This window comes from Cavia porcellus, unplaced genomic scaffold (genome assembly GCF_034190915.1).
Source record: "Cavia porcellus strain 051 isolate PalLab524CR breed Dunkin Hartley unplaced genomic scaffold, mCavPor4.1 scaffold_26, whole genome shotgun sequence".
NCBI classification, from domain to species: domain Eukaryota; kingdom Metazoa; phylum Chordata; class Mammalia; order Rodentia; family Caviidae; genus Cavia; species Cavia porcellus.
This window is the reverse complement of record NW_026947509.1, coordinates 25098907-25111958: the sequence shown is the minus strand read 5'-3', so window position 1 is coordinate 25111958 and position 13052 is coordinate 25098907. Positions and strand designations below refer to the sequence as shown.

General features: G+C 41.1%; 1 protein-coding gene across 4 annotated transcripts in view; it reads left to right on the top strand.

Annotated features, from left to right (window-relative positions):
- The window catches only part of Rpgrip1 (RPGR interacting protein 1), a 74360-nt gene that overhangs the window by 21251 nt on the left and 40057 nt on the right, over window positions 1–13052 (top strand). For 3 of the 4 annotated variants that reach the window (XM_063236917.1, XM_063236916.1, XM_063236918.1), the window contains exons 5-11: window positions 303–402; window positions 1266–1397; window positions 3636–3741; window positions 5514–5537; window positions 6856–7002; window positions 7471–7544; window positions 11431–11576. In XM_063236917.1, coding sequence (XP_063092987.1) covers window positions 303–402; window positions 1266–1397; window positions 3636–3741; window positions 5514–5537; window positions 6856–7002; window positions 7471–7544; window positions 11431–11576 — 729 coding nt within the window. Of the gene's footprint in view, window positions 1–302; window positions 403–1265; window positions 1398–3635; window positions 3742–5513; window positions 5538–6855; window positions 7003–7470; window positions 7545–10523; window positions 11577–13052 lie in introns of those variants that run through there. The other variant, XM_063236919.1, reaches the window with a different exon arrangement.

Here is a 13052-nt window from a genome sequence, read left to right as displayed (position 1 = left end):
ACTTTGGCATTGAGCTGACACTCTGCACTGGGCACTGGAGACTGAGGTTCCTCAGGTTAGACGCTTAGTCCGTGCTCCGGGCAAGCTTGCACTCTTCTTCTTTCCATTTATGCTCACGCACTTGTCACTGTGGTCTTGCAGTTCTCAAACTCGTAGTTGCAAGAGTACGGAGACCTTCTCCTCTGGGACCAGTAGTGACATCTGCGTTTTCCTAGGGCTTGAGGCTCCCCACATCCAGTTTGGCATCTGGTGTTCCACAGTGTATTGTGCCCACAGCTTGCATCTTCTGCCTAAATCTTTAGGTTCAAGGGATCGGCCGAGCTACACAGCCCCTGCCAGATTCAAGGAGCATGCGATACAGGAAAGACCCAGAGAAGAAGCAGCCTGTGAACCGGATGAACCGTGAGTTCTCATCACTTGTCCTAAGACTTTAGGTAAAAAGATATGCTACAGGAAATAAGTGGATGCTGGTGGTTCCCAGCTTCCCAGCACCATCAGAGAAGGTGAAAAGTAACTCTCTGCTGCATTTCAACCTTAGTGCTTACAATGGAAAACAAGGCTAGGGATTGAGCTCAGCGGCATAAGTGCCTGCCTTGCAAGCGTGTGGTTGTGAGTTGGATCCTGGTACCAAAAAATAAAATAAAATAAAAAGAAAGAAAGAAAAAAAGTAAAGTTTGACATTATAGGGGCCAGGGATTTAGCTTAGTGGTTCAAGCGCTTGCTTGGTAAGCACAAGGTTGTGAGTTCGATCCCCAGCACCAAAAAAAAAAAAAAAAGAAAGAAAGAAAGAAAACAACCTTCCTCTGTCCTCCAAGGAAAGGAAAATAAAAGTCATTTCCTCAAATGACAGAATTGACCTTTCCCAAGAGGAGAGGTGGGAGGGATAGAGAATGGGGGAAAAAGGGATCAAGTTATATCATGTACAGGTACAAATTCTTTATGATGAATGCGATTATTATGTATATTTAAAGTGTACCAATAAAATCTGATTAAAAATATTTCCTCTTCCCTTTGTATTTTTATCCCCTACACCACAATTCATTTATATATCCACTTGTCACTTGAAGGCTATATTTTGTAAGATTACCCTCTACACACAGAGACATTACTGACTCCTCTAGCTTATAAATGTGACGGTCCAATTCCAAGCCCCTGTGGGCACTTTCTAGTTCTTTTTGTGTCTCGTGTTTATAACATCACAGAGTACTTTCTTTCAGCAAAGTCACAATCATGGCTAAATCCCTTGGTCTGTGTGTGCCTACCAGTGCCCACCTTATGGCCAATGACAGTATGCAAATGGAAGAAGCACCAACGTCTCCTGAGAAAATGTTGTCCAACAATGAACAGTTTGGTCAGAAAAGCTCGCTGGAGTGTGCTCAGAAGGCTGCAGAGCTTCGGTAAGGCTGTGCAGTCCAAGCATCCAACCGCAATGAACTGAAAACCAGAGAAGGTTCCCGCCAGGCACTGTAGTGTTTGCAGTCCCAGCGTTCGGAAGGGTGAGGTGGGAGAATGGAGAATTGGAGGCCAGCCTGCGCTACCTGGAGAGACCCTGCCTCAAAGGGAGGGTCAAAGGAAGGGAGACAGAGAGAGAGAGACAGAGACAGCGACAGACAGAGACAGAGAGATTAGAAGATTGAGAGACTGAGATTGGCATGCTTACACTTGCCTTTCCTCCATTTTAGAGGAAAAGAGAATGTGTAGGACTAAATTTAATCTGAGAAGTAGACCTGGAATTGCTAGTAAGTTAAGAAATCAATTAACTAGAAACAGATTTGCTGCTTTACTGTATAGAAAGAAAATTATTTCATCTTGTCACCAGTTGGTAACCCTCTTTGTCTTTGAAAGGCTTTTTTTTTTTTTTTTTAAATAGAGTTGATTTTTTAGAGTAGTTTTAGTTTCACAGCAAAACTGAGCAGGAAACTGAGTTCCCAAAGAGCTCTGTTGCCACTCACGCCCTGCCTTCCTGCTAGGAGGTAACAGTACAACCCGCACTGCCCCTCAGTACAGTGCAGAGGCTGTGGTTTGCATCAGGTGTTACACCTTGTGTGAGTTTAAGCAGACGTGACATGCATTCACCATTACAGGATCATATAAAGTATACTTATTATTCTGAAAATCCTCTGTACTTTAGCACTTCACAGTTCCTTCTTTTAACCCCCGACAACCATTGATTTGTTGCTGTCTCCACGTTTTGCCTCTTTCTAGAATATAGTTGGATCTATAGGTATGCAGCCTTGAAGCTTAGCTTCTTTCACTTAATGATATGCTTCTGCGATCCCTGAAGATCTTTCCACAGTTTGATAGCTTTTCTTAAGGTGCTAAATAATATTCCACTGTCTGAATCAGTAACTGAACTATCCACTCGCCTATTGAGGGCTTTCTTAGAACTAGGTTTTTTTTTCCCCTGGGGGGCGGCAGTGCTGGGACTCAAACTGAGGACCTTGTGCTTGCCAGACAGGCACTGTGCTGCCGAGCTGTATCTCTGGCCCCAGAAGGGTTTCTTGGTTGCTTCCAAGTTTTGGCAATTGTGAGTCAAACTGCTACAGCATGGTGTGTAGGTTTTGGCATAGAGATAAGTTTTCAGCCTTTTAAAGCCACAGACACCTGGGCCAAGCCCATCAAAGATTGTCTTTTAATTAGTTGGGAGTAGAATCCAGGTAGTATAATTTTAAAGACTTAGTGGCCCACACCTGTAACCCCAGCCCTCGGGGCCAACCTGGACAACGTAGTGAGTTCAAGGCCAGCCTGAACTACAAAGTGAGATCCTGTATCAAAAAAAATTTTTTAAAGACTTCTCCAGGTGATGCTAATGAGCGACTACAACTGGGAATCACTGAGACAGAATACAGTGAGCACATGTCCTTCCTAGTATCTTTCAAATAATAAAGAAAACTCGCTCTCCTAGGTTCAGAAAGACTAATCTTCCTGTGAGTCTGTACTCAAATCCCCCACTCTTTTTTGGTTTGGATGTTTGTTTGTTTGTTTAAAGGAAACAGGCTTAAGCTTTGTGGGCTTTCCATCATTTATAAGAAACTGCACACTGTAATTTAAAAATATAGTTATGTGTTCCCTGTAATACAGAGTTTAAGGTTAGTGATCTATAAACGTCCAAATAGTGTGAGAAAAAGGAGCAAAGCGACTACTACCAGGTAGTACTCCTACTCCTGGTGCATTATGGGGGAGAATGGAAGGCAAGACACAAGAGAAAGATGTTCTTAGTGCAGTCAACAAGCGAATGTGACAAATTATAGATTTTATCATTTGACAGTTTGTTTCTTTTTTGTCTTTTTGAGACAGGGTTCTCTACGCAGTTCAGGCTGGTCTTGAGCTCACTTTGTAGTCCAGGCTGGTCACGAACTCCCAAGGATCCTCCTGCCTCATCTTCCTGAGTGCTGGGAGACAATTTGTTTCTTTCAAAAAAGAATATGTGAGCTGGGTGTGTTGGCTCATACTGAAAACACCAGCACTCAGGAGGATGAGGCTGGAAGATCATCATGAGTTTGAGGCCAGCCTGAGCTGCATAATGAATTCAAGGCTAGCCTGACCTACAGAGTGAGACCCTGTATCAAAAAAAGAGAGAGGAAAATGAGCTTCACTCAGTCCACTCTCAGTCATTTTAGTTGTGTTTTCCACAGCGCCTCCATTAAGGAGAACGTGGAGCTGATCCGACTGAAGAAGCTCTTGCACGAAAGGGACACGTCCCTGGCCGCCACGAAAGCACAGTTAACAGACGTTCAAGAGGTGAGTGCTGCACCAACACCATCTTTGGGGACAAAGCTAATTCGTTTGTGTTATTTTCTTCCTTTGCATAGGAAACAGCAGATTTGGAGAGACTGAGTCACTTGCCTAAGGTCACACAACTTGGGTGATCCTCAAACTGAGATTCGCAATTCAGAGCTGGTTCTTTTCTTAGCTGCTTCCCTGCATTTCTCCACCAGCCTGCTAAGGCAGAGGGAAGTGGAGTTAACTTGTGTCAGCATTAAGATCCTGTCAGCAGGCAGTCGTGAGTTCGATCCCTGGTACCGACAAAAAACGAAAAAGACAAAAAAAAAAAAAAAAAAAAAAAAAAAAATCTGTCTAGGGCTAGGGATTTAGCTCAGAGGCGTAAGCCCCTGCCTGGCAAGTGTGAGGTCGTGAGTTCAATTTCTGGTACCACAAAAAAAAAAAAAAAAAAAAATTCCGTCTAGTTGGGTTTGGTGGTGCACACTTGTAATCCCGCATGCAGGATTTGAGGCCAGAGGATCACTACACAGTTGAGGCCAGTCTGGGACGTTGTGAGTTCAAGGCCAGCCTGAACTATATAACAAGACCATGTCTCAAGAAAACACAAAAAACAGAAATTAATAATTAAAAAAATTAAGACTCCATCTGTATTGCTTCATGATATTAAAGGAGAAAAAAGAGAGGCTAGGGCGAAGCTCAGTAGTACAGAGCTTGTCTGTAGCTGAGGGCCCTGAGTTCTGCCCCTAGCACCACACACATAAAAAGATGGCCATTCTATGACTTGACCGATTCTGTTCTGTTATGTCTCATTTGATTTTATTCTCTTCCAAAAAAGCAATAAGAACCGTGGGAGCAATGAAACCCAAAATGTGTAATAGTCATTGTACAAAAGAGAGGAAAAGAAAGTGCTCTAAACTATATAACTGCATGTATATTTAAGTGTATAAGATAGAAAATGATATCACAGAGTTTTATTGGATCATTGAACAGAACTGTTTGCAGTATCATTGGTGGAATGTCCACTCTACAAGCTTTAATTTTGTGACTTGAACAATTATTTCTAAGATGGCAATATGTAATCCATTAACTAGTGATTTCCTACTGTTCATTTTTTTCTTCTGTAAATCTGTATAACTTGTACCCTTTCACTGTTTTTTTTTCTTTTCTCCTTAAATAAAAAAAAAGTCAAAAAAAAAAAAAAGATGGCCATTCTAAATTAAATTTTCTTCCCCTGTTAGTGATAGAGATGACTTGAAATGGTGAATAATCATGTAAATTTTAAAATGTTGGTTTTATTTTATAGTTTGTTTTCCGTTATCAGTTCACCTTTCTAGTGACTGATTCTGGAGCTGACAAATGGGGGGCGTTTTGCCATGTCTTCTAGCTGGCTCCTCAGGCTCGCAGTCTTCTTGGGGGTAAAGTTTTGCCTCTACCTTTTGTTTATTTTGTTTTCTCTCTCTCTCTCACTCTCTCTGTGTTTCTCTCTAGGTCTCTGTCTGTCTCTCTGTGTTTCTCTCTGGGTCTCTGTCTGTCTCTCTGTATTTTTGTCTCTCTGTGTTTCTCTCTGAGAAACTGAGGGTGCATTTAAACTCACCGTATGTTCCAGACTGGCCTCCCGTTCACAGCCTCCTATCCAGCCTCTTAAGTCCTGGGATTACAAGTGTACACCACTGTGCCCATGTCTGTAATGTCTTTTAATATAAATATTGAACATTTGTATTATGGAGATACATTTCAAACATACAATGAAGTTGATGACTTAGTAAAATATATATATTTCTTTCTTATAGGCATATGAAACCTTGCTCCAGAAGGTACTTAAAAAGGAATTTTAATCTACTATTTAGTCTATAGCCACACCACCCTGAGTACACCCTATTTCACCTGAATCTGCTTTTTAGTAACTAGAGTAATCAAACCCCCAAAAATCTACATTCATCTCCAAGGAACATAATACCAGAATTTAGCCAATGAAATCAAAGTTATCATGTCATATAGTTAATATTAAGGTAAAATATTAGTACTACAAATGACATTTGTTGCATTGATTTCATTAAAATTGAAATATGAGATCTGAATCAAGAAATGTTTGAAACGGTATTTCTTTAGCCTCTTGCTATAGTGATTTATAGCTCAAAAGTTCCTAAAAGGATTCTTTAACATGTGTGAAATGGTAATTTGTTGTAAGTGTTCTCCAATATCATTAGATATTTGGGCCCTATTTACTCCTGTGAGTGAGGTGCAGGGGAAGCCATGTGAATGTCCATAGTTCCAAGTCACTAAGTCAGAGTTCCATATGTGACAAACTATGGCTGTGCCTCACTAGAAGAGTCCACCAGAAAAATGTCAAGAGCTAGTTGGGCGTGACAATACACACCTAAAACCCTAGAACTTTGGAGGCTGAGGCAGGAGGATCACTATAAATTTGACGCCAATCTGGCCTAGGTAGTGGGCTCAAGGCCAGCCTGGCCTACATGGCAGGACCTTGCATTAAACCAACCAACCATCCAACCAACCAACAAACAACTTTCTAGAGCTAGGAAAACTTCTAAAGCACACAACTTCTAAAGCTACCATGTCACTTTCTTTGGAGGGAAATATATCTTTGTGTCAGGTATGGTAGATATGCCTGTAATCCTAGCACTCAGGAGACTGAGGCAGGAAGATTGCTGTGAGTTTGAGGCCAGCCTGGGCTATATATTAAGTTCAAGCAAGGTTAGACTGGATTACATAGTGAGATGCTGTCTAAAAGAAAAAAAAAAAAATATATATATATATATATCTCAGCATCATCTTACAAAACACCTTTCCACAGCCAAGGATTAATTTGGCCACCCTGGGACATGTGCAAGGTCCTGGGTTTGATACTTGACAACACAAAACTAATTTGGATTAGGAAAATTAAGGTTCTAATGACAAATTACATTGCCCAGAATAGAAAATTCTCCCTGATAAGGAGACTGTTCTCCGGAGAATGCTACAGTGAAAAACAGGTCAGCTTACAGAGCACAGGCAGTGTACTATTTGGGAGCTCACACTGCATGGCACCCACCTGGAACATGAGGGCAGCATTACCTGAAGCCTGGTCCTGCTGAGTGATGTGAACTCCCAGAAGAAATTTCTTTGGCCCAGAATCAGGGACTCCTGAGTGCAGCACACGATGCCCTCTTCAGCCAAGTGGATGAGCTGAGGGCAGAGTTCAAGGAGGAGAGCAAGAAGACTGCGAGCCTGAGGAGCCAGCTAGAAGACATGGCCATCCTGCAGAGGACCCTGGAGGAGGTAAATGATTAGAGAGGAAGGGGGCCATCACACGTGCCACATCCCCATTTCAGCTATGGTAAATGCACAAACAGCGTGGGTTTTTCATTTTTTTCAAATGAGAACATAGCTCCAGTTGGTTAAATTGTTTGCTCCACAGTATTGCATCATTGCAGAGAAATCCAGACTTACAATCATGTGTGTTCTCTAAAGTCCTTGCTCTTTCATAACATCGTGCTGCTTCCCTAACAGTGGGAAGGCTGACGTCATAAAAACATACTTCAGAGAATGTCTTTCATTCCAGCGAAAGTTTCTAGCCCACTTTCAATTGGTTCAAATGTTCCTAGATGGATGGGTTCTCCTAGACACCATGGGAGATGAGCGCAGAAATGCTCTCACCCACGCCCATGCTGCAATGGAAAAGGGAAAATCTGTGCAGGGCGATACATTCTGAAAGTTTTATCTCAAAAGCTCTACTGTCACTCTTAGTTTCAGGAAAGAGTTGAAGATTTGGAGAAAGAACGAAAATTGCTGACTGACAATTATGACCGACTCTTAGCAGAGTGAGTACCGTGTTTGGGCTCAGAGCATCAGTGACCGTAAGGGAACATTATAGAAAGCTCCTTCCAAGCTGTAAACACATACCTAGAATTTTTAAATATATTGGGAGACTGGTATTCAATATGGTTAGTGAGGAGATAAATTGTCACAGTTTTTTCGGAAGAGAATTGGACACTATCGCACTGTTAAATATGCGTCTGTTTTTTTCTTATCAGCAATACCATTTTTTTAATCAAAACTAATAGAATCCCTTTGTGTATGTGCAAAGATACTTATGTAGTAAGGATGTTGAAGGACGGGAGAGAAAGGGGACGTGAAGAGAATTAAAATGTGTAATGTTCATGTACCAACTCCCCAGGAGGAATGTAATCACTATGTACTGCAAACATGCACTAATAAAAGTAAAACTTAAAGATGTTGCTGCGTTGCCAGTCATAGTGAAATCTAGAAACCACCCCAAATTCAGCTGATAGGAGGTTGGCTAAACAAATCAGATCGCATCCTCAGAATGAGGTTTAATGCAGCTGTTACAAATGAGATACAGTACACTGCCAACAAAAATGCAAGGATCTGTTAACTCTGTTCTGTGTGTTTATGGATGGCAAACTTTTAATGAGATGTTAGCATTACAATAAAACAAAAGAGCACTTTCACATTTATTCTTTATACTTATATATTATTTTAAATTTTCAGCAGAGTATGGTGGTGCATATGTGTAATCCCAGCACTTGGGAGGCTGAGGCAGGAGAATCACCATGAGTTCAAGGACAGCATGGTCTACATAGTGTGTTTTCAGGACAACCAGAATTGCATGGCGAGAGCTTGCCTCAAAAAAATTTTTTTTGCAACGAATATGTATTTGTGTATTAATTTGTACTTAGAGATACCTAAACACTTTTATTCTTTTTTTTTTTTTTTTTTTTACTGGTACCAGGGATCAAACTCACAACCATGTGCTTATAAGGCAGGCGCTTAAGCCACTGAGTTAAATCCCCAGCCCCAAGATACCTAAACACTTTTAAAAAGTTGAGACAGCAAGGAGCAAGTTGATGAAGACAGTACGGGAGGTCTTATGAGCATATTTTGGAAAAATGCAGTATTCAGTTCAGTAAAATGAAGCAGGGTGTGGCGGTCCACTTTGAAGACCCACGTGGCACGCATTCCTGGTGGCCTCCTTCCTTTATCACCTGGAGTATTATTCTCTGGGTCATCATATTATACATACACATTAAGAAATCTTAATACTAGCCTAGGTAAGTTATTTTTAGATGATATGAATTAAAAATAGAAATGAGAAATATATATATAAGTAGAAGCAACTCTTTTATATCAGTGTGATTCCACTTGTGTAAATGGCCAAGAACTGTGTGTTTCTAAATTTGTGTGCCTGATTTATTTCACTTAGAATTGTGTTCTCGAGGTCCAATCATTCACTTACAAATGACTTAAGTTGCTCATTGTCATCTCCAAATCATTCACCCCAGCACACGACATCTGCATTCAATTGTCCAAATAATACCAGTACAAATCTTTCTCTTCAGTGAACTCAGAGAAATCAGTAGCGTAACTCTCTTAACTAGTTTTTGTATACATATAATTATCCATAAACATATACATATATTGTTTCTTTCAGCTTTTCACACTGAGACAATATGATGTTTACACGTGTGTGTCTTATTTCACTAATGAGTGTGGTCTCAAGTTGCATTCATTTACCTATAAAAGTCTTAAGTTTATCCCTCTTTATGATTGAGTAGTACTTTCTTTCTTTCTTTTTTTTTTTGTCTCTTTTGTTTTTATCGGTACCAGGGATTGAATTCACGACTGCCTGCTTGCAAGGCAGGTGCTTATGCCGCTGAGCTAAATCCCCAGCCCCAAGTATTTGTGATATTTTATACAAATATCACATCTTTTTTAATCCATTCCTCAGTCAATGGGCAAGTTGTTTCCAAACTCCGGCTGTTGCAAATTGTGCTGCTATAAATATGGGTGCACATATATCATTGTGGTATGATGTTTTTAATTCTTTTGGGAAGATGTCTAGAAGGGGAATAGCTGGGTCAAATGGAACTTTTAGTGTTAGTTTTTGAGGAATCTCCATGCTGATTTCCACATGGACCAATCTGGACTCCCACCAGCAGTGGAGAGGATGCCTTTTTACCCACGGCCTCTCCAGCATTTGTTACTGACTTCTTGATGACAGCCATTCTTTCTGGAGTAAGAGAGAATCGCAGTGTTTTTCTTAACTTGCATTTCTCAAATGACTGGTGATGCTTCCTCTGAGAAGTGTCTGTTCATTTTAGATGACTGTTTTTGGATTGAATCTTTTCTTTTTTTTTTTTTTGTACCAAGAATGGTATCAGAATTTTTTTTTTTTTACATAGCATTCTGGGAAAATTTGGATTGAATCTTTAAATTTGGGGGATATGGTTTCTTTGAGTTCTTTATATATTCCAGATATTAGTCCTTTGTCTGAGGGGAAGCTGTTAGAAAATATTCTCATTCTGTGGGTTGTCTCATTACACTACTGGTGATTTCTTTTGCTGTGCAACAGCTTTTTTTTTTTTTTTTTTTTTTAAATCTTTTTATCAGTACTGGGGATTGAACTCACGACTGCCTGCTTGCAAGGCAGGTGCTTATGCCGCTGAGCTAAATCCCCAGCCCCCTGTGCAACAGCTTTTTAATTTGATGGGACCCCAGTTGTTGATTCTTTGTGATATTCTCCATATGACTGGAGCTTTGTTCATATAGTCTTTGTCTACACCAGTATCTTTAAGAGTTTTACCTATTTCATCTTCTAGCAGATTTAGTGTTTCTGTTTTAATATTTAGATCTTTGAACTTTTTTGATTTTAGTTTAGTGCATGGTGAGAGATATGGGTCTAGCTTTAGCCTTTAACATGGAGAGCCAGTTTTCCCAGTACCATCTATTAAGGAGGCTGTCTTTCTTCCAGTGAAGGTATTTGACTCCTTTGTCAAAGGTTAGGTAGCGGGGTTGGGGATGTGACTTAGTGGGAGAATTCTTGCCTTGTATGGGTTCAATGCCCCGCACCACAAAAAAATAAATAAATAATAAATAAATAAAAGAAGAGGAAAAGAAAAAAATAGTAGCTCAGTATGCTTGGAGTTGTGTCAGCGTCTTTTATTCTGTGTTCCATTGTCCATCTTTTTGATAGTACCATGCTACTTTTATCACGATAGCTTTGTAGAATAACTTCGAATTGGGGATTGTGAGGCCCCTTTCCCAGCCACTGTTGCCCAGAATTGCTTTTGCTATTCTGGGTCTATGTGTGTTTTATTCTCAAAAACACCGGCCTCCTGGGTGTGTTGGTGTGGGCCTGTAATCCCGGCACTGGGGAGGCTGAGGTAGGAGGATCGCTGAGAGTTTGAGGCCAGCTTGGGCTCCGCAGTGATTCAAGGCCTGTCTGAGTTACACAGTGAGAGCCTATAAAAAAGTCAGACAGCCCACATCTGCCTCACAACTAGATGACAGTGGGAAGTCTCATTCCTGCAGTGCAGTACAGTGATGCATAATCTAATTCAAAGGCAAGTTTTCCCTGAAGTAGTCATTGGAGAGGGGTGAGGGAGAAGAGAAAGGCTTTGGACCTGGCTTCACACACAGTGCCCTGCTGGCACAGTGGGAAAGTCCCTTGGGGTTGCTTGTCAGAGAAGCACCCAAGACCTGGTCACAAGTGACGTCGAGCAGTTCCTTACGGGCTCAGAAGTTCCAAGGCAGTTGGTGAGTGACAGTTACAAATAAAGCAGCAGTGGATGAAACATGTACGGCGCTGAGTGATGAACCAAGCCAAGAGATGCTGAGACTATATTCTAAAGATGTCGCAGCGCACACCTTCCAGTGCCCGCCTGACCACACGCCTCCCCTTTTCAGCGTGCTGGACAGCAGCAAGCAGCCACCCTGGAGCAGTGAGCCTGCAGGTGAGCAGCTGAGGCAGCAGGTCTCTCAGCTGCAGGACCAGCTGGATGCTGAGCTGCAGGAGAAAAGGAACATCTTGCTTCAGCTGTCCACAGAGAAAGGTAGGCTGGAGCTGAAACTGCTCTCGCAGAGGGGGGCAGCCTCCACATGTGGCTGGGTGAGGGAGCTGGGCCAACCCTCAATGTATCCTTCATGGTTTTAGAAATTAGAGTAAAGTGGGCTAGGGATTTAGCTCAGCGGCATAAGCGCCTGCCTTGCAAGCAGGCAGTCGTGAGTTCAATCCCCGGTACCAATAAAAAGGAGAAAGACCAAAAATAAATAAATGTGAATAAAGACACTGGTGCTTTCCAGTCAGGAAGGCATGACAACTACCTACCCTACGTATATAATTTTTCTTATGTCTTGCAAATGTGTATGGGTTTCAAATATTCCTTCGTTGTTTGAAAGTGTTATTAGATTTATCAAATTTGTGCCTTATCAGATTCTAGTATATTAAATATAAGAGTGAAGGAAAAGAAAAAAAATTTTGTTGTATTCAGGATTGGACTGAGAACCTTGGGCATGCTTGCAGGTGCTCTGCCACTGAATTATAACCTCAGCCCAAAAGGAAAGAAATATGAGTAGCAGAGGCAGGGCCAGATGTAGTGACTCATGCCTGTAATCCTAGCACTCAAAGATGTGGTGGTGCACACCTGGCATCCCAGCACTCAAAAGGCTAAGATGATCTTTGAGAGTTCAAGGCCAGGCTGAATGGCATAGTGAGACTCTGCCTCAAAACACCAAACAATACAAAACAAACAACAAAAAGTAACAGAGACAGTAATCTTAAAAAGATTTTCAACACTAAAAAATTCTACTAGTACACGTTTACAGTACATGATGATTACTTTTATCATGGGGAGTTAGTACACGTGCAACATTTGACTTCTGTTTACTTAGTACATTTAGTACTAAGTACATTTGACTAAGTAAGTTAGTACATTTGACTTCTGTTTACTTCTCCTTCACCTCCCTTCTCTCCTCATCCCTAGATCCCTTTCCTGTTTGCAAAAGTCTACCTCCTTGATTCTCATTATCTATCTTTTATTTTGCTCTTTAATTTATTCATACCTTGGATTTCTTATAGAAGAAAAGATGTGATATTTAAGCTTGCACATCGGGCTGGGGATATAGCTCAGAACTACTGCATCTGCTTGGCAAGCACAGGGTCCTGAGTTTGATTTTTGGTGCCAGAAAAAAAATTAAGCCTTAGTGTCTGATTTATTTCCCTTAATATTATAATCTTAGAGTGCATCCTTTTTTCCTACAAATGACTCACATTTAGCCTTATTTATGGACGTGTACTCCTGCATTGCTTATAAATACTACCTTTGCCCATTCATCTCTGATGGACATGTAGGCTGCTTCCAAGATTTATCTGTTATGAGTTGTGCTGCTCTAAACATAGGTGTGCATGCGTCACTGTGAGGTGGTGACTTTAGCTCTTTTGGGAAGATACCTAGAAGAGAAATAGCTGGGTTGAATAGAATTTCTATTTTTAGTTCTTTGAGGAACCCCCATAGTGGTTGCAGTAGTTT